The sequence below is a fragment of the Tasmannia lanceolata genome, unplaced genomic scaffold (assembly GCF_043159265.1).
Source record: "Tasmannia lanceolata isolate RefF3 unplaced genomic scaffold, GAP_Taslan_0.1 ptg000004l, whole genome shotgun sequence".
Taxonomy (NCBI): domain Eukaryota; kingdom Viridiplantae; phylum Streptophyta; class Magnoliopsida; order Canellales; family Winteraceae; genus Tasmannia; species Tasmannia lanceolata.
In genome coordinates, this window is record NW_027518681.1 from 3,588,671 (window position 1) to 3,609,145 (window position 20,475).

The following is a 20,475-nucleotide window of genomic DNA, read 5'->3' on the forward strand; positions in this document are numbered from 1 at the left end:
CAGAACATAAGCTTTCTCATTTACTTTGTTTCCATTTATTTTAACGATTGGGAAATGATATTTTGCCTCCCTTAAACGGATAAAATCCCCCCCTTTTACCGCTCTTTAAATACTAAAAGACAAGAAACATGAGCGTCTGGTATCAAAACATGGTTGTGTTGAAATCATTTCCCTAGATACATACAATATTTACATATAAACTAAGAAGGAAGTTGATTACACTAGATTTTCTACTACCAAGATATAACATAAAAAGGTTCATTGTGTCCTTTAGGTTGTTTGTTAATGAGGAAATAAAACAGGCCCTCAAACCTCTCTCTATCTCTCCTTCCACAAATATGTTATCATGGAATGAAAGACTTATTGCCATTTCTTTCTCTTTTCATTAGTGCTACTAAGTGCCAACTTTTCTCGGTCATTTTCACACACAAACTCGCACATACCAATTTCTCGCGAGCTAAAGGGGGCTTCAATTTCTCGCGAGCTAAAGAAATAGTACCTTCATCCCCACCCTTTCAAAATCATTGTGGAAACGGTTTTTTGGCCACAATTAAATGTTCCTAATCTCATTAATTAAGGGACTAATGATCAGATTAACGAAATAAAACTGCTAGAAAACGAAGAGGAGAAAACACATGCCCATGCATATGAAAGACCATCATGGCATGTATTTTAGAGAGAGAAGTAGAGGTATGTATGTATGTATGTATGTATGTATGGGGGCAGTAATGAGTACAATAGGGTGATGATGGGAAAGCTCCCTTTCGTAGAAATAAATGATTAATGAAGAGCAAGACTGCGCAGCCAAAGCCGCCATTTGGCCACATTCATCCTTTTTCGTGATGATTATAATTGCTAGAGAGGCAAAATCAATTAATAAATAAACGATTCTAGAGAGAGAAATAAGAACCAGCAACAGAAAGATATGTAACAGGGAGAGAGAGAGAAAGAGAGATAGGTGTATTTAAAGCTAATAAAGCTCCAATGATAATCTACTCACTAGTGAGGAAGCCCAAAAGAAAAGAAGAAAAAGACGAAGATTGAGTGTTCTATCATCAGTTATAAATAGAGAGAAACATAGATAGAAAAAAGCTGAAGAGATTTGTCTTTCTAAATACTTCTCTTTATACTCATACTTTGAGTTTTATTGAGAAAGAAGAGAGGTTTTTAAAGGAGAGAGATGGGAAAAGAAGTGATTGTGGTGAGAGAGTTTGATAAAGAGAGGGATTGTGTGGGTGTGGAAATGGTAGAAAGAAAGTGTGAAGTGGGTCCAAGTGGAGAAATGTCTCTCTTCACAGATTTGATGGGTGATCCCATTTGCAGGATTCGCCATTCTCCAGCTTTTCTCATGTTGGTATGTGTCTTTTCCTTATCTGGGTTTTTCTTTTTCCTTCTTTTCTCCACTTTAGTCTTTGTTTTTTTCCAAATCCTTGACTCTGTTTTACCACTTTTTACTCAGGTAGCAGAGATTGGTGTTGAAAAAGAAATCGTGGGTTTAATCAGAGGATGTATTAAGACCGTAACATGCGGCAAGAAAGTCTCTAGAAACGGGAAAAAAACCTCAGATTCTAACGTTACTGTTCTTCACGTCCCGGTTTACACTAAGCTCGCATATACTCTAGGCCTCCGTGTATCTCCTTCTCACCGGTATGTGTATTTGAGTTTTTTAGATTTTATTATATGCTATGTGGCCCTACAGTCCTATATTTTTCACAGAGTAATTCATTTCCATAGGATGATCTCAACCCTCCAAGGCTCCAATCTATATAGGAACTGCAACCTATGGAAATAGTTTTTTTGGGGCACAACCCTATTTACATTGTGGCCCATCAAATGGACGGTTTGGATCATCCTATGGTGTGGGGCCGTACAAATATTGGACTATTCGGGCTCAGACTATATTGGATCATCCTAAGGTGTGGTCCATAGCAAATCCTACGTATTAAATATGATAAAAATAACAGAAACCCGTTAAAGACTTTTCATAGAAAACAGCCTTTTTTTTCTATCTACATAACTACTCACTTCTTCTTCTTTTTCAGACGAATGGGGATTGGGTTGAAACTCGTTTCGGCAATCGAAACGTGGTTTCAAGAGAACGGGGCAGAATACTCTTACATGGCAACTGATAAAGACAATGAAGCTTCTATTAAACTCTTCACTGAAAAATGTGGCTATGTTAAGTTCCGTAACCCCTCTATCTTGGTTCAACCCATTTTTGCCCACCGAGTCAAGTTACCTAGCCGAGTCACCATCTTCAAAATCACCCCTCACGATGCAGAGTCACTCTACCGTAGACGATTCTCCACTGTTGAGTTCTTCCCACGAGACATTGATTCCATTCTAAACAACAAACTCAATCTCGGCACTTTCGTAGCAATACCAACAGACACTTACCAAACCTGGCCCGGCTCAGAACGATTCCTAGCCGAGTCACCCGAGTCATGGGCGATTCTCAGCATTTGGAACAGTAAAGAGGTGTTTAGATTAGAGGTCCGAGGTGGGTCTCGGTTGAAAAAGGGGTTGGCGAGAACGAGTCGACTCGTTGATAAAGCCTTCCCATGGCTCCGAATACCGTCTGTTCCGGAGGTGTTTCGGCCTTTTGGGTTGCATTTTTTATATGGGTTGGGAGGTGAAGGGCCGGACTCTGTGAGATTGACTCGGGCACTGTGTGGACTCGCTCATAACTCGGCTAAGGAAAGTGGGTGTGGTGTGTTGGCTACTGAGGTGGCGAGTTGTGAGCCGCTTAGGTTAGGAATTCCACACTGGAAAAGGCTATCGTGCGCTGAGGATATTTGGTGCGTGAAGAGGCTCGGTGAGGATTACAGTGACGGGGCAGTTGGTGATTGGACCAAGTCTCCACCTGGTCTTTCTGTTTTTGTGGACCCCAGAGAGTTCTGAAATGGAGTCACAGACAAAATGGAAAAATGAAAAGAATTTTCTTTTTCTTTTCTTTTCTTCTCTTTTTGATGTTTTTTTTTGTCTGAGGGGGGTTTTGTAACAGTTTCAGAAGAGGAGAAACAGATAGCTTTTGGTATTGGCACAACCATGTTTCGATATCTGCACGAACTCACCTCTTGGTTTCTTTCTGAAATTGTGAATTGTGATAATCATTGGCATCTCGTTAAATAGTAAAATACAAGGTGAATTACTGCAATTATAAATACTTGGCAGTGCAGATATCAGCAGCCTTCTTTTTTATTTCAACAACTCAATTTAGATAGCAAATTTGGAAGTGTCATTGAAAAGGTGGCTTTATATGATGTGTGCACATGAACTCCACTATTTTTTTTCAGAAAGTAAAGTGGCCCCACTTCTTACTATGATCCAAACCATTTATTTGATGGGCTCCATGGGTCGATCCTGACCATCTGATTTGAAAAGGGATGCACATGGCCCATCAAATGAACAGTTTGGATCATCCTAGGAAATGGGAGGAGCTGTACTCTGTGAAAAATACAAATCAGATAAATTCCCATGAAAAGGTATGTTGAACCACCACAATTTAAGTCTTATGTACACATTCAACTTGTGATATCCTTCTAAATAAGCCATAACCATATCATTTCAGCACAAAACTTGAAGATGAAGGAGTGTGCATCTTTATGTTGGGTGTTCTTCTGTCGTGCGACCCGGCGGCTTATGTGCGACCTGTTGCCCACGCCTCCTATTTGTTCAGGGCGGGCGGCGTGAACTCTGATTCGATCCGGGAATTCAATCCCGCCAACATGTCCATTGTATATACTGCCAATATTCTTTGTTTAAGATATGGTGTCTTTTCATCAGGGTAGTGTGTTACCCACTACATTTACTTTTTAAGGGGACCTCCTCTAATTTTGGTATTAGAGGTCATATAAAATTAATGTAATTATAAAACAGAAGGACGTACTCAAGAGAGAAATCGAAGAGTCCTCCATAGAATAGACATTAAAGGGGGCAAATGATTGGGAAACTATAGAGTCTACTCCAAATGTTGTGGATGAACCTTCTTTAAAGCAAATGAAGGGAAATTTGAAATGTAAAAAGAGAACCTCTTGTATGTTAAAGGTTATTGAATGTTATAAAATATTTTTAATTTGTAGAACAAGGTGTTTGAACCATAGTTACTAGGGTGGAAAACGGAAACGGGAAACGGAACGTGAAACGGAAACAGGAAACGCATGAAAAAAAATAGGGGAAACGAGAAACGTGAAACAATAGAAAATGGTATAAAAAATGTATTAAGAAATGATGTGTTTTTTCCAAAATGATTTTCATAAGTTCCACATATGTTTCTTACACGTTTCATATGCGTTTTCTACGAGTGTTGCATACGTTTATCACGCGCTTACACATTATTTACATAAGTTTTCCATATGTTTCCCATGTGTTTTAGAAATATTTCTCCAATTTTGTATCATATTTTGAAAATATTTCTGAAACGTATTTCCCTCATTTTAAGGGAAACGAGTTTCCCAACCGCGAGAAACGCATTTTAGGGGAAACGGGTTTCCCACCCGCCCAAAGAGTTTCCGGCAACTATGGTTTGAACTCCAAATTTGTTGAGTAATGCTCTCCCAATGTGGTGAACCTTTAGGGTCTATTTGGATGCATGTACAACGGAGGGATATGTAGAACATAGGAAGGAGACAGGAGTGGGAAAACCCAGAGTCACCTGGGTTTTCTTGTGTAACAAAATATTTTTTAGGTAAAATATTGTGTAGGTTACATGTATGAACTCTTTTTTTTGTAGCAATGTACAAAGTGTAAGTACTCTATCCTGTAAGGAGATGCTAATTACCCAAACAATAGAATACACGACCTTGAAAGTGTTAGTGTTGTCGTTTAGATGCTAGACACACAATATCTCTAAATGGATTGCATACAGTACCGAGGAAGGAGACACACTAACTTCTCATCTAGATGAGATAGAGACACCAACTTTAACGATACATGCACTATTCTAAAGGAAATACCAGTACCATGGAGGGAGAATTACACTATGCTAAGAGTGTTCTTGTTGTCGTTTGGAGATTCAAATTTCATCCAACGAAATATTTTAGAAAATAGCACACTAAGTGCGCGTTTGAATACACGGATTTTAGAATCTTGATTTCCTCAAAATCGTAGTTGGGAGACGGGGAAAGAATCAGACTGACTGCTTCACTTCTCTTTAGAATCTTGGATTTTACGTAAGAAATCCAGGTTTTAGAAATCTATCCCATATGCTGAGATTTCTAAAATCTGGAAACATGGGATGATCTCTTGCTCTCTTCCTGATAGAAAGAAGCGTGAGAAAACAGAAACGATGGCTGGTCCCCTTCTTCTCTCGTCTTCCAATTACAATTTTGAGGACATCCAAGATCCTAAAATCCGCGTATCCAAACGGCCTCTAGAGGGAAAAAAACTAATTCAAGGAAACATTTTTGACCTATCATTCGATGGAAAATAGTCCGACTACTAGACACACTCCGCTTAAACATACATACTACTCTACAAGGAGATGCATACTATCCTTGGTGGAGAGACACACTCCCCTCCTCGTGATTAAGTGAATGGGTTGTTGTCTAGAGGAAAGAAACACCATGCCCAATCATGCTTACAACTATTCTATGAGGTAAATACTACGAGGAGACTTCAAGGCTTGTACTCCTAGCTGTTGACTACTTGCACCACTACTCTACAAGGTAGTTACCAGCTGCAACCAAGTAGAGCCTAAAGGGTTTTCCTCGGCGATTTCACGGAAAGCCATTTTGCAAAAAGAGTGCCATTCCTTATTTCTATTCAATAAGGTACCAAATAAGGATCGATATTGGTGTTATCTCTCACTTTTGGAGGAGAGAACGACCACAGGAGCTCACTTCTTAACAGATTTTGTCTTGTTCATTCACTCATTCTTGCGAGGTGGGTGGCTGTTTGTCACGATCCTGACTGGGGCCTACCTAGGTATGGGATTAGGTGGTTCTTGGCTTTTCTCTCTTGCAAAAGTGTGCTGCAAAATGGCTTTACCCGAAATTGCCTAACAAATCCCATGTGTCAAAGAAACTTTCAGGGCCGTTTGGATATGCGGATTTTAGAATCTTGGATTTCCTCAAGATTGTAGATGGGAGACAAGAGAAGAAAGAGACCAGCGGTCGTTTTCTAATTTCTCGCCCTTCTTTCCGACAGCAAGAGAGTAGGAGATCGTCCCATGTTTCTAGGTTTTAGAAAACTCACGATGGGGGAGAGATATCTAAAACCTGGATTTCTTACTTAAAATCTAAGAAATGTTGTCGGGACAGCATGCACCAGCTTGATCATGAACCCTCTTTTACACTGTTTTCAAACTAAAAGCTTGATTCTAAAATCCTCATATCCAAATGGCCCCAAGGTTTTTTTGTGGGTTTTTTAGAAAGGAATTTGTTAGGGACCATTGCATAAGGCATTTCACAGCTGGGCTGTTGCATGTGAGATCGAATAGCCACAGAGGCCCAGATTTTGTCTTATTCATTTAATTCATCTGAGGTGGTTGCTCTCACATGCAACAGCCCATGCGCGAAATGCCTACTTGAATCCCTAGCAAATCCCAGAAAATAATATTCAACCTTTCTATCTCAAATTTGAAGAATGATAGAATGATGGGCGCCCTTGCAAAAAACAGCTTCAAGAGTGCCCCTATTTGTTGATTTCTACAAAGTCAACACGGTTTCCAATTTTTAAGGCGCCATCCACTTTTTTCGGCACCACCATAAGTGCACTTTGCAGAAAATCAACAAATAGGGGCGCCTTTGAAGCTGGTTTTTGCAAGAGCGCCCTTCACTCTATCATTCCTCTTCAAAATTTATTACAGAGAGAAGCTTTCTTTAAAAGCTGGGCAACTAAGGTAGTTTACCAGATTTACCACTTTTGACCTTTCTCTTAAATAAGTGAGGCGGCGGTTGTAGCAACGTTTGTCGGTTATGGGGTTTGTTTTGTAGCTGCTTTGAGATTTGAGAAATGAGAAATTTGGAATATCGTTTTTTTAGAACTGTGGAATTCATAAAAGCGTTCTTTCGGAGCATTTATTATTATTATTTTTTGGTAACCACTTTTCTTAGAAGGAAAACGATCTTTCCTCTTTGTTTCTTTTAGCTTGTGCTTTTTGTGGGTTGATGTGAGGGTTTGAATGGGTATTTTTTGTCTTATCTGAATTTTTTTTATGTTTTTATTTTTTTTAAATGTATGGTTCTTTTAATCTGGAAAAAAAGGCTGAATTTTCAGACAAAAGGAGATAGCGTAGGTGGTGACGTGTCAGGGACACGTAAGGGCAGAGATTTTAATGGGTTTTGGACACCAACATTGACGTGAAAGATGGACAGGGGGTGTCCAGTGCAAATACTGGCCCCTGAAAATGACAGATTTAGCTTCTCCTCTGCTCGTACATGACAAGTGTGCGGCTGAGATTTCACCAGACTAAAAGTAATATCCAACAACGATTTAGAGATATCATTGTTAGAGAATAACATCGTATTAAGATCAGATCTCCACGGATTTGATTTGATTGGGCTATATTGAGTAGTTGGGTTAGATTAGGTTTATCTATTTCCCTTCTTATAATGATCTCTTTCTATGTTTATCCCTATGGGTGTTTTATATAAACACACATTAGGGCTCTTTGTAAAGAATCTAAGAAATCCAAGTTTAGTGAAAATCTCCTAAATTTATCAATCATAACATGTGAAATATTTCGTGCTGTCATCGTTGGATCCCCACCGTCCATAGTATGGTCAACTTGATGAATGGGATGGAAAACCCTCTTCTCTTTCCCGAGATTGGAGGGTTGGGATCATCCTATAAAAAACCTCCGATCTGTAGTGGTTTCCATAATTTGCAGTTCCTCGATAGATTGGAGGGTTGGGATCATCTTATAGAAATGATATTTTGGGCAAAACTTATTTATGTTGTGGCCCATCAAATGGACGGTTTGGATCATCCTATAGTGTGGTCCGTATAGTACTTTTTGAAAAACAAGGGACTATGAGGGCTTACACCCCATAAAAACTCCTCTTTCCCATCTCTAGGGATTAAACCCAGGTGTCAATGGACTCGGACTGCCTTATGGATCCAAAGGATCCGAATGTGTGTGGGAGCTGAACGTGTTTCCGACTTTCACTAGCTCTACTCACGGGACTAGCTCTACTCAAGGACTAGACTGACTCGCCTACTCCCTACGCCCTACAACCCGAAGATTTGGGCCCAACAATTGGATTCAAAATGTGTCCATTGGATCCACATCCTATGGTTCAAGTTTACTTTGAATCGTGTGACAGACATAGCCATGAAATCTGATGGACCATCATGTAGGAAAATACTGTTCATATATTTCTATTAATTATGTCTAGGGGTCATTTTGTAACATTAAAAACTACTCAAAAACAACCATTTCATTTTCTATCTTCATCTCTCTCTTCTTCCTTCCTCCCTCCCCTAATCCTAATGATAATCTTTTACTAGAGAATTAATCACATTTTACAGATTATAACAAAGTTGTGGAGCTCCTTCCAATGGGCTAATGCAACTTCATTTAGTCTTTAACTATAATGATATCGTAATTTCTTTTGAGTCTTTACACAATGATATCTCTCATTTTAAAACCCAACCATTCTTACTTGATTTTCTTTATTCGCCAAACTTCCAAGCCAAATTTAATTGGAAAAATGGTGTGATCTAGCATTAGGACCATATTTTTTTGTGGATATGCTTTGTTTTTATATTACTTGGATCATGTTTTAATTTAATTGATTAGTCTTGTTATGGAAAACCCCTTTGTAAAGCAATCTTCGATTTCAATGGCAAAGCAAAACTAAAGAGCAAACACAAGCAATCGCACAAAAGACCCAAAGATTTACATGGTTTGGCAAAGCCTACGTCAAGGCAGTGGCAACGGGAAAATACACTACAAGATCAAGAGATTAAAAGAGATGATTACTGTCTTTCACCAACAACCCCCAAGAAACCCCAGCACGCCACTTTTTTCCCCTTTCAAGCTCTCAACCCTCTTAGAAAGATGAGACCACGAAATAAGCTCTAAAAGCCCCTTTATATAAAGCGGACCATAACTTATTCTTATCGGGCCGAAAACACATAAAACGAGCCGGGCAATAAACGGGCCTTATCCAGGTCATACACCTTATTTCGGACCCAACAGGTTTAATTCAAGACACCCAACCGGGCAATAAACGGGCCTTATCCAGGTCACACACTATATTTCGGACCCAACAGGTTTCATTCAAGACACCCAACTCAACAGTCCTAGATGTCAGGGATGCACATATCAATCCTATGGCTTGCTACCTTAATTACTCATTCTACCAATTGCCCACCATCTAATGCCCTAAACCCAAGCCCAAAACCCTTCATATATCTTATTGGTCCTTTCTCATGGCCCGCTACTTAAGGCCCATAAATTCACAGTATAATCATATTGGTACGTCTATAGTCCACTATTTAAATCCCACAACTCACCATACTAAACCCATATCCCTATATGAAATTGTTGAGAAGACCCCCCTCCCCCCCTCCTCCCTCCTCCCTCCTCCCCTTCTCTTTTTTGGCGCCACCCCATCGTCCTCTCTCCTTAATTTCCTTCTTCTCCCTCTCTTCTCTCTCCTCTCTCTCTCAGGTGGTGCGCAATGGCCCCTTTTTTCTCTCCTTCTTCCCCTCTTCCTCCACGCTTTATCGCACTCCCAACTCATCTCTATGAGCCCATTCACAATCACTACTTTTCTCCCCCATCTCTACCTTTGTATTCCCCTCTTTTTCCGACTCCTAGCTCACAACTGTGAGTCTCTCTCTCTCTCTCTCTCTCTCTCTCTCTCTCTCTCCTTACATATCACCTGCATGTAGTAGGACAACCAAGGCATGAGGCCAGAACGCCACTCCTCCTTGAACCCTCCTCCCTATCCTTTTCTTATCCCCATTTACTCTTTAATCTTTCTCCGACTTTCTTTCTATCCATTTAGCTAACTTCTTCCATACCCGGTTGCCCCTACCATCTGATCAACCTGATCCCATTACCTATTACCAATCCTTAGCCATCATTAGGTATTGTTTGAGCCATAGGTGAATTTATTTTGTAGATATATTCATGGTACGTCTGATAGCTGCTGTTAGACCTAAAATCGGTAACAGGTACGGCAGTGACGTCAGAGCTGAGCTGGAGGACCCGAGGAGCCGAAGTGAAGGAGATAAGGAGGTGAGTCCTGCGCAAGGAGCAAATGAGGTCAGAAGACCAACCCGGAGTGTTACTCCGGACAGGCCCTTCGACACTCAAGTCAGTATGAGCAAGAGTGCAGAGCTAGTTTAAAGAGTGGTGGGTGAGAAGATATTACCATTGGTTTGAGCTTTGAAAGCCCTTTTATAGAGGGATTTCCTATCCCAGGACAGGTGTCGGCCTGTCATAGGTTCGAGCCCAGGACAGGTGTTGGCCTGTCATAGGCTCGAGTTCACCTACTTTCCGACAATTACCGAATTACCCCTGTGCTGACGTGGGATTTGTGGTGGGCCATCCTGGGGCCACGTGTCGACAGTTGATTGGCTGCTGTTTTTATACCCCATCAGTTGCACCCCAGTTCTCCAAGTCATTGTAGTGATTTGGGGAAGTGTGGTGAGTTACATTCCTGATCGGGGGGGCGTCTGTCCGGCGAAGCCGTTTGTCCGGCCTGGGAATCAGTCCGACCAGAAAATCAGTCCGGAAATTTTGTCAGTTCGGCAAGAAAATCAGTCCGGGAAATCTGTCTGTCCGGCCTGGAAATCAATCCGGAAAATCTGCCTGTCCGGCCTGGAAATCAGTCCGGAAATTTTGTCTGTCCGGCCAGAAAATCAGTGCGGCCAAGCCGTCTGTCCGGCCTGGAAAATCAGTGCGGCCAAGCCGTCAGTCCGGCCCAGAAAATCTGATTTTTGTCATCTAGCAGACGCGTCATATTCAGTGCGGCCAAGCCGTCTGTCCGGCATGGAAAATCAGTGCGGCCAAGCGGTCAGTCCGGCCTGAAAAATCAGTGCGGCCAAGCCGTCAGTCCGGCCTGGAAAATCAGTGCGGCCAAGCCATCAGTCCGGCCCAGAAAATCTGATTTTTGTCATCTAGCGGACGCGTCAAATTCAATGCAGCCAAGCCGTCTGTCCGGCCTAGAAAATCAGTGCGGCCAAGCCGTCAGTCCGGCCTGGAAAATCTGATTTTTTTCATCTAGCGGACGCGTCATATTCAGTGCGGCCAAGCCGTCTGTCCGGCTTGGAAAATCAGTCCAAAAATTTTGTCCTATAGCGAATCACGTCGAGTCTTGGTCGGCTTCAGATGACCAGAGTTTTGTCCTGTAGCGCATTGCGCTATATCCTGGTCGGCTTGAGATGACCTGAATTTTATCCTGTAACGCGTTGCACTATATCATGGTCGGCTTGAGATGACCTGAATTTTGTCCTGTAGCGCATTGCACTATATCCTGGTCGGCTTGAGATGACCTGAATATAGCGCAATCTGCTGAAAGATAAAATTGAATTTTGTCTTGTAGAGAATCACGCCGGGTCCTGGTCGGCTTTAGATGACCAGAGTTTTGTCCTGTAGCGCATTGCGCTATATCCTGGTCGGCTTGAGATGACCTGAATTTTGTCCTGTAGCGCATTGCACTATATCCTGGTCGGCTTGAGGGACGATGAACCTTCTTCAGGTTAAGTTTTACACACGCGTTATATCCAGTCTGGCTGGAGATGTTCTGAACGGCTTAGGATGACCAAGTTTTATTGAACTTGGGTTTTTGCAAGGGTTTGGTTTTCTGCCCGGGCCCGTTCCTGACTATGAGTGCACTCCCGGTCTTTGTGGAGACGAGCCGGGGCGAACCAAGCAGCGAGTACCCTAGTTTTAGCGAACTGGGTTTCCGAGCAGCGAGTACCCTAGTTTTAGCGAACTGGGTTTCCGAGTGGCGTTGGCTTTTGCATCCGGGCTTGTTTCGGACCAGGAGTGCGCTCCCGGTCTTTGCGGAGACGAGCCGTGGCGAACCAAATATCGAGTACCCTAGTTTTAGTGAACTGGGTTTCCAAGCAGCAAGTACCCTAATTTTAGCAAACTGGGTTTCCGTGTTGTACGAGGAGATTTGCAAAAAAGCTTCTGTCATTCACATTCAGTATATATTTACAAAGTCAGTTTCACGCCGGTTGGTCTACTACTGATATTATTTTCTGAGGCCTTCGGCGGGTTCAGTCACCTATGCTTCGTCTCTCAGATCAAGTGGTTCAATCGTCAAGGATTCCGATGCATCTTTGCTTTTTGAGTGCCATGGCATAGCACTCCCTGGACTATGGTTGATCTCCTCTGACCTCACCCACGCCGTTTGGCGTTATGAACTTCATTTTCTGGTGATACGCTGAAGCAACTGCGCGGATTAAGTTCTGCCCGTGGCGTCCCAAGATAGCGTTATAGACCGAAGTGGCCCTCACTACCTGGAAGCTGACCATCGCGAAGGCTTGACAGGGCGGCTCTCCGACGAGGACTAGGAGTTCAATTTGTCCTTCAACTTTGACGACTTCTCCAGAGAAACCGAACAGATCTGAGTTTGGCGGCCTTAAGCGGTCGTCACCTATCATCATTCTCTCGAAAGCATGATAGTACAAAATATCGGTTGAACTCCCATTGTCGACCAGGATTTTCTTCAACTCCCAGTTTGCGACGAGCATGGTTAAGACCAAGGCGTCGTCGTGAGGTAATATCAAGTTGTCGAGATCCACATCTGAGAAGGAGATCTCATTCTCTGTCTTCATCTTCTTGCTGCATGTGTGCACGGCGTTGACTCGGCGTGCATATGCTTTTCGAGGAGCAGACGATGTACCCCCAGCGGCGGGTCCGCCCATAATTGTGCCAATGACTCCCCTTGGCTAGGATCGGTGTGTTTCTGGTTGTGAACCGGATGGAGGAGGAGATTGGTTCGTCGCAGGGGGCGGCTGCGACCGTCGAGGGCTGCAACCCTGAGAACTCTTCTCTCTGCGCTTCGGTCTGTGGCCGTCACTACGGACATACTTTTTCAAGTAGCCCCGGCCAATCAGCAGCTCGATTTCTTCCTTGAGCTGCCAGCATTCGTCCGTGTCGTGACCGTGGTCCCTGTGGAACCGACAGTACTTTGATTGGTCTCTCTTATTTCCCTTGGAGAGCATTCTGGTCGGCCACCTCACGAACTCTTCTCTACTGATAGCGGGCAGTATGTGTTTCCGAGAGGTATTGAGAGGGGTGAAATTCTCTTCCCTCATCTGCGGGGACTTCTCCTTTCTGGGGACCCTGTCATCCCTACACTGCCCGGTAGAGTTTTTATCCTCAGAGGTTCTCCTCCGATTTGAGTCAAGGGCTGCCAGTGTTTCTTCCACTGCTATATATTCATCCGCTCCGGCCATCAGATCCGCGAGTGAGTGCGGATTTTGGCGAGCCACTGACCGGTGGAAGTCATTGGATCTAGTGCCTACGGGATCCAAATTCGGTACTTAGAGTGCCTCCCTGGTGAAACGGCTGACGAACACCTTCAGAGGTTCGTTGTCCTCCTGCCGCAAGGCCATCAAGGATGCTGTTGTTTTCCTTGGCCTGCGGCTGCTCATGAAATGGCGGACCAGATCGTCCCCAAAGTCCTCAAAGTTGCTGATGGAGTTCGGTTTGATCCTTGAGTACCAGTCCAGGGCCGCACCAGTCAGTGTGGTCGGGAAGGCTCTGCAAAGGAAGCCGTCTGACGCGCCGTGGAGGAGCATCATTGTCCTGAATGTCTCCAAGTGGTACACAGGGTCAGTGGTCCCGTCGTATTGCGGGACGGTTGGCATTTTAAATCCTCTGGGCGCTGGGGCACCCATGACATCTTCGGTGAACGGCGTTCTGCTTGAGAACGCCCTCGAAGTGGGCCGGCTCTGATCCTTTGCCAGCTCTTCTATTCGGTGGTCCATTTCTTCCATCCTCCGTAGCATCGGATCAGCCCTACGGTCTGGTGACCTGTTTCTCTCCACCAATTGGCTCGCCGCGGAGCCGGACTGGCTTTCCGGACTCCTACGATGAGGTCGGAGTTTTTGCTGTGGCACGCGGTCTTCCTGGGCTCGATGCTTTCGTGCAGAGCGGGACCGTGATCTCCGGCGGTGGTGAGGTTTTGTATGGGCGTGCCTGGCTCTGGAGTGCTGGGCTTGTATCGTGGAGTGGTGAGTTCGGTCCTCACCGTGGCACGTTGACTCTCCCCTGTGGGCGTGCAACCTTTCCTGTACAGGTCGTGGAGCTTCTGGGGGATGTTGGGGAGGCGCTTGGATCAGCTGCTGGTATTGACCAACAAGGGCCATCATCTGTTGAAAAAGAGCTTGAACTTGATCCGGAGTGGGTGTGGGATTGAGGTGGTCCGAACGAGCCGGGCTTTGTTCAGCTGTAGCAGAAGTGGCTACCACCTGTGAGGTGATTTGCTCACTCCGGGTCCTGCGAGGTAGCACGGCTCGAGTAGTCCGTGCAATTGGTACCCGAGCATTCCTCCGTCCTGCCATTTTTGTAAAGGGGATTTGAACAGCTTTTAGTTCGTGGTCCCACGGATGGCGCCAATCTGTTAGACCTAAAATCGGTAACAGGTACGGCAATGACGTTAGAGCTGAGCTGGAGGACCCGAGGAGCCGAAGTAAAGGAGATAAGGAGGTGAGTCCTGCGCAAGGAGCAAACGAGGTCAGAAGACCAACCCGGAGTGTTACTCCGGACAGGCCCTTCGACACTCAAGTCAGTATGAGCAAGAGTGCAGAGCTAGTTTAAAGAGTGGTGGGTGAGAAGTTATTACCATTGGTTTGAGCTTTGAAAGCCCTTTTATAGAGGGATTTCCTATCCTAGAACAGGTGTCGGCCTGTCATAGGTTCGAGCCCAGGACAGGTGTCGGCCTGTCATAGGTTCGAGTTCACCTACTTTCCGACAATTACCGAATTACCCCTGCACTGACGTGGGATTTGTGGTGGGCCATCCTGGGGCCACGTGTCGACAGCTGATTGGCTGCTGTTTTTATACCCCATCAGCTGCTTTCCTTTATGGACTTGATTCATGGAACGAACTTGGCTTTGTTTATTTCCTATATTATGTAATACAATAGTTTTGATTATGGCAATGACTATGAGAAGAATTGGGTGACTTAATTTATTTTTGACAAGTATTTTACAAATAAAAAGTTTATTAATGTATAAGCTATTAATGTCCACAGTCCACTGGTATATGATGCTTATGTTTTCAAATTATGCATGCTAAAAATTCAAAAAATTTATGATAAAAAATCAAGAGAAATGCCCAATTCCTATGAACGATAAGTACTTCACAATGAAAATGAATGAAAGAAACTCATAAATCAAAAACCATGTGAAACATTGTCCTCGTTGTAGTCATCGTCGACGGTGTCCTCGTTATAGTCATCCTTCCTTGATGCAAGTTGTCATCAAGCACATGGTTCAATTAAGAAGGGATCGGAACTGAGTTATTTCTAAAGAAAGTCCTATTTTGTTTTAGGGGGCTGATAAATTCATCCCCTTTTTACCAGTTGTAAGTTCTCTTCTCTCGTGGGCCCAACAAGGAATGGTTTAGATCTTTGAAGTGGGTGGACACCATTAAAAAATTTGGGCTCTCTTTGTTCGAAGATCCAAACCATTCATTTGTTTCGACCTAGTGTTTATAGGACATGCTCCCAATGTATATAGGTCATGCTCCAAAAATCATCTCGCCTGGATGAAACTAACTCTTCGATCCATATGGATTTATATATGGTTCCGTTGTATTGGCCTCCTTTACCGGTTGTGAAGTCCAACCGGTACAGCTTACAATTCTCTCTCTCTCTCTCTCATATTAACCTTCAGTGGGGCCTAACAAGTGAATTGGTTAGTTCTTTGAACAAGGTAGGCCTTATTCTCACACTAGGACTCTCTATTCTTTCTTTGAGCAGACACCCTTGGTGGGGCCAACAATGAAAGGTTTAGATCTTTGAAGGTGGACACCATAAAAAGTTTTTTTTTTTTTTAATCAGTTGGGCCCACCTGGTTCGAAGATCCAAAACGTTCATTTGTGGGTCCCCAACATAAATAGGCATTGCCCATAATATCATCTCCATAGGATGATCCAAACCCTTCAATCAGCCTTTATCAATCGGAGTGTTAGGATCATCATTTGGAGATGATTTTTGGGGAGAGGCCAATTTACATTGAGGCCCATCAAATGAACGATTTGGATATTGGAATAATGTGGGCCACAATGAATTTTCTAATAAATATGCCTTATATGGTGTATGTATGTAGGTACGTGTATTTATTAAAAAATAGAGCGGAGCCCACCTTGTTCAAAGATGTAAACCATTCAGTTGTAAGGCCCAGCGCCTAATTACCACGAAAAACATCTCCAATAGATGGTCCTAACTCTTCGATCAATATTGCTATATGGTGTAGTTTATCTTCATACTAGAGGGTTAGGTTCAACCAATGAAGATGATTTTTGGGGCCCAACAAGTGAATATTCTGTATCTTCGAATATGGTGGGCTTCATTTTATTTTTCAAAATATATGCACACTGGACCCCTCCTATTATAGGCCACCTACGTTCATACATCATATGGTGCGCATTTTTTATAAAATTCATTGGGACTACTTTATTCAAAGATCCAAAGCGTTCATTTGTTGAGTCTCAACGCAAACAAGCCATGCCCCCAAAATCATCTCCATCCGATGATCCTATGCTCCCGATCTAATATGATGACACCACATATGGATTCAAGATCCTAGGGAGATGATTTATGGAGCATTGGGTCGAAACAAATGAGCAGTTTGGATCTTCAAACAAAGTGAGCCAAGGTGATCTTTAAAAAAAAAAATACGCTTTCTTGGTGTCCACTTTCTTCAAGCGGAGAGAGAGAGAGTAATGGTTGTTAAAATAAGTACGGGTGGGGCCTATCTTGTTCAAAGATCTAAATAATTGAGTTGTTAGGACCGCCCCATCAAAGGTTCATGGACCTGGCAAAATGGGACCCGTACCTGCGGGTACACCCGGCTCGCAGGGGTACGGGTACCAATTTCATTACCCGCGAAAAAAATTACCCACACCCAACCTGTACCCGTGACCCGCGGGTGGGTCTGGGTCGGGCGTTGGTGCCCGCGTGTTACCCGCCATTCGGTTTTCAACTTTTTATTCTTAAGGCCTAAACACTAAACAGTAAAAAATAGATTATGTGGGTGGGCCAACAAAACAAGTCAAAGCAATCAGACTATGTGACTAGTATCTTTGGTTGTACCAAAACAAACACTTGTTAAAGTAAATGAAAAATTGTATGATGAATGGGCGTATAAACATGTACTCATCATCCCATCCTTGATATCTGATCCAACAGCAGCTAACTTGTTAAGAAGCTGCTATTGGATTAAATATCAAGGCTTGTACATCCACCGTACCACCTTTATGTGTTCATACACCCATTCATCATATAATTTCTTTTGGTATATATATATATATATATATATATATATATATATATATATATATATATATATATATATAATTTCTTCTTTAAAATTGTCGGGTTACCCGCGGGTATACCCGTACCCGCCCGGATGGGTTCTGGGTTCATGAAAGGCTACCCGTACCCGCGCCGGTATTTCTTACCTGTACTCGTACCCGTACCCGCGCGGGTTACCCTTTTGCCAAGTCTAATGGAGAGAGAAAGAGAGATGTACAATCCCACAACCTGTAAAAGGGGGTGAATTTATCACCCGCATACCCGCGTGCGGAAAAAAAGAAAGAAAGAATTAATTCTTATTTAGCACGAGAGGCTACTTGTAGAATCCAAAGTTAAGAAGAGTGATGAAACTATACATTGTGATGGTCAATATACATATGAGGAAAGTGAAGCTACACCGCCGGTGTAGCTAACTTAGCTACACCGCCGGCTTAAAATACAATGGGCCCACATTGTTTTGGTGATCCAAACCATTCATTTGATTGGCCCTCACATAGATAGGGTGTCCACCAAAAATCAGCTCCATAGGATCATCCCAACCCTACGATTTGTGGAGGAAAAAATGAACGTGTAAAAACCTTCACAAATTTGTCATTTTTTGCCTCCACAAATCGTAGGGTTGGGATGATCCTATGGAGCTGATTTTTTGTGGACACCCTATCTATGTGAGGGCCAATCAAATGGATGGTTTGGATCACCAAAACAATGTGGGCCCATTGTATTTTAAGCCGGCGGTGTAGCTAAGTTAGCTACACCGGCGGTGTAGCTTCACTTTCCTCTATAGATATATATATATATATATATATATATATATATATATATATATATATATATATATATATATATATATATATATATATGTTGTATTCAATGAGAAACACAATTTATTCGTTGGTTGTTTCTTTTGATTGTACCATTTGTAATAGATAAGGCGATGTTATTTTCACTCCCTCTGCCTTACGCGTGCGTCCCACTTATAACGTGTTTTGACGTAAAAAGCGTTAAAGTTGCCTACTTTTCACATCAAATCACGTTATAAGGGAGGCGCATGCGTAATGCGGGGGGTGAAAATTATTATCATCTCCCGAATAAAAACCAAAAGAGGGATGTGTGGACCCCGATCCCGAGAGAGGTGGGGGGACGTGCCCCCACGCGAGTCTCAGGATCATCCATGTGATGGAGAGCCCCACCAAGGAACTCTCGAAAGAGTGCCCCTCACAGCATGAGCGGTGATGTAAAGTGAGATACCTCTCGATTCGGGGACTGACCCGGATTCGAGACGCACTTTAAACAAAGAAAGAGTCGTCATCTAAGGAAGTAGGCCCTGGATCCCATGCTGTGCTCTGTCGCAACAGATAACCAGAGATATAAAAGGTTCGTGCCTGATGACGAATGGGGAAGGGGTTAGGCGCCCCAATTCGCCCAAGTGCAAGCACCTGGTCTCTTATGCCATTTATTAATAACTTTGAAGAGTTTTGGGCGAAAATCATGCGAAATGGGAACGAATATCTCCGAGATAACGTCTAGCTAGTCATGCATGTCTCGGAGATGAATAAGAAACACACACAAAAGAAATGAAAAACATGGCACCTAAGAATAGCTGGGTTATGAGTGTCATGCCTAATTGGTGTCTATGTTCTGGTGGACAAACACATGCATGCTACAGCTAAAGGCATAGGATCTGTACATGAAAGTAAGAAAACACAGCAAAACATACAATATGACAAACCCTAGACTCTAATACGATACTTGACTCGGATCAAGATGGCCATCCATCCTAGCTGCACTACGTATCCCGGCCTCAGGAAGAATCAGAGTCAACGTAGTTCGGCGACCTATGCTAAACTACAATGCTTAACCCTCTAGGACCGCTATCCTAGACTCGATCAACTAGACCTGACTAGTTTTTAAAGCTTCTTGCGTCATTACTTAAGTTCAAGTGAATTGTGATTTTTAGGACTCCCTATATGTCCTAACTAATGCAAGCGGGCCCTACACCCTATGTGTGACTAGGCTGTGTGTCCTAAGGAAAACCATGGGTTAACTAATCGCACCCTAGTCTAGCCATCGACTCGACTAAGTGTCTAGCCGACCACGACTCGAGGCCTCTTAACTCTGAGGACACTCACACGACAAGACACAGCAAATCCACAAAATCAGGACAGACTCCTAACTCTAAGACACCCCAAACGCTTAGGACAGACTCCTAACTCTATGGGAAGATCTTTTGAAAATGGTTTGCAAGGTTATTTTGAAGAATTTTTGTATTTTGGAAAGGTTTGAAAGGTTTTGAAGCTTATGGAAGTTGTGGAAATTGTGAAAATTGTGACTGAACTCAGGATGCCAGCTGCACGCCTGAGCTGCCTACGTACCCCTCAGCTAGGGATCAAGCCATCCGTAGTTCGGACAAGACTTTCCTAACTACACTCCTAATGACTCAAGATTTTTGAGATTTTTGGTTTTTAGATGTTTTTGAATTTTCAAGTGTTTTTTACTCAAGAGGACAAATTCCTATCATCATGAGAGTATGACAGACTCCTGATATCCCGCAAAGGTTGGACAGCATCCTATGCTTTGCGGGGGAATGGGACAGAATCACGACTCTGCAAGGGTTGGACAGCATCCTATATCTTGCAGGAGCGGATAAAATCACATGACTTGGTGAGAGATTGGACAGAATCCTAACCCCTATGATGATAGGACAGACTCCTGAAAGACTGAAGGACTGACTCTGAAAGATGGAAGGACGGAACCCTAAACTCTCTATGACAGACTCTAAAGAGGAAGAAATCCCTTAACCTGCGAAAACTCTAAGGCAGGAAGGGAAGGGGTTGGCTCAAGAAACGTTCCGTCATAGCCGGTGCTGGGGAAGTTTTTGAAAATCGACGAAGGTATCGAATGCTAACGACAATCTCGAACTCCACTGAAGACTCCAAAAACAAAAGGAAACTCTAGAAAACGAAACCCAAGCATCAACACAAACTCCAAAAGAATGAATGAAAAAGGAAGGGTAGGCTCC

At 43.2% G+C, this 20,475-nt stretch overlaps 1 protein-coding gene across 1 annotated transcript; it reads left to right on the forward strand.

Moving 5' to 3' along the window:
* The first annotated feature begins 932 nt into the window (after positions 1–932).
* On the forward strand, positions 933–3,162 carry LOC143875725 (putative N-acetyltransferase HLS1). The gene is made up of 3 exons (XM_077377328.1): positions 933–1,354; positions 1,460–1,647; positions 2,043–3,162. The coding sequence occupies exons 1-3, from the start codon at positions 1,181–1,183 to the stop codon at positions 2,899–2,901; spliced, it is 1,221 nt and encodes a 406-aa protein (XP_077233443.1). The 5' UTR covers positions 933–1,180; the 3' UTR covers positions 2,902–3,162.
* The last annotated feature ends 17,313 nt before the right edge of the window (positions 3,163–20,475 follow it).

Bases quoted from the DNA above. Each gene is read 5' to 3' on its own strand.
- LOC143875725 (XM_077377328.1), top strand. From the start codon at position 1,181: ATGGGAAAAGAAGTGATTGTGGTGAGAGAGTTTGATAAAGAGAGGGAT. The intron at 1,355-1,459 runs GTATGTGTCTTT...CTTTTTACTCAG, and splicing joins CTCCAGCTTTTCTCATGTTG to GTAGCAGAGATTGGTGTTGA. The intron at 1,648-2,042 runs GTATGTGTATTT...CTTCTTTTTCAG, and splicing joins CGTGTATCTCCTTCTCACCG to ACGAATGGGGATTGGGTTGA.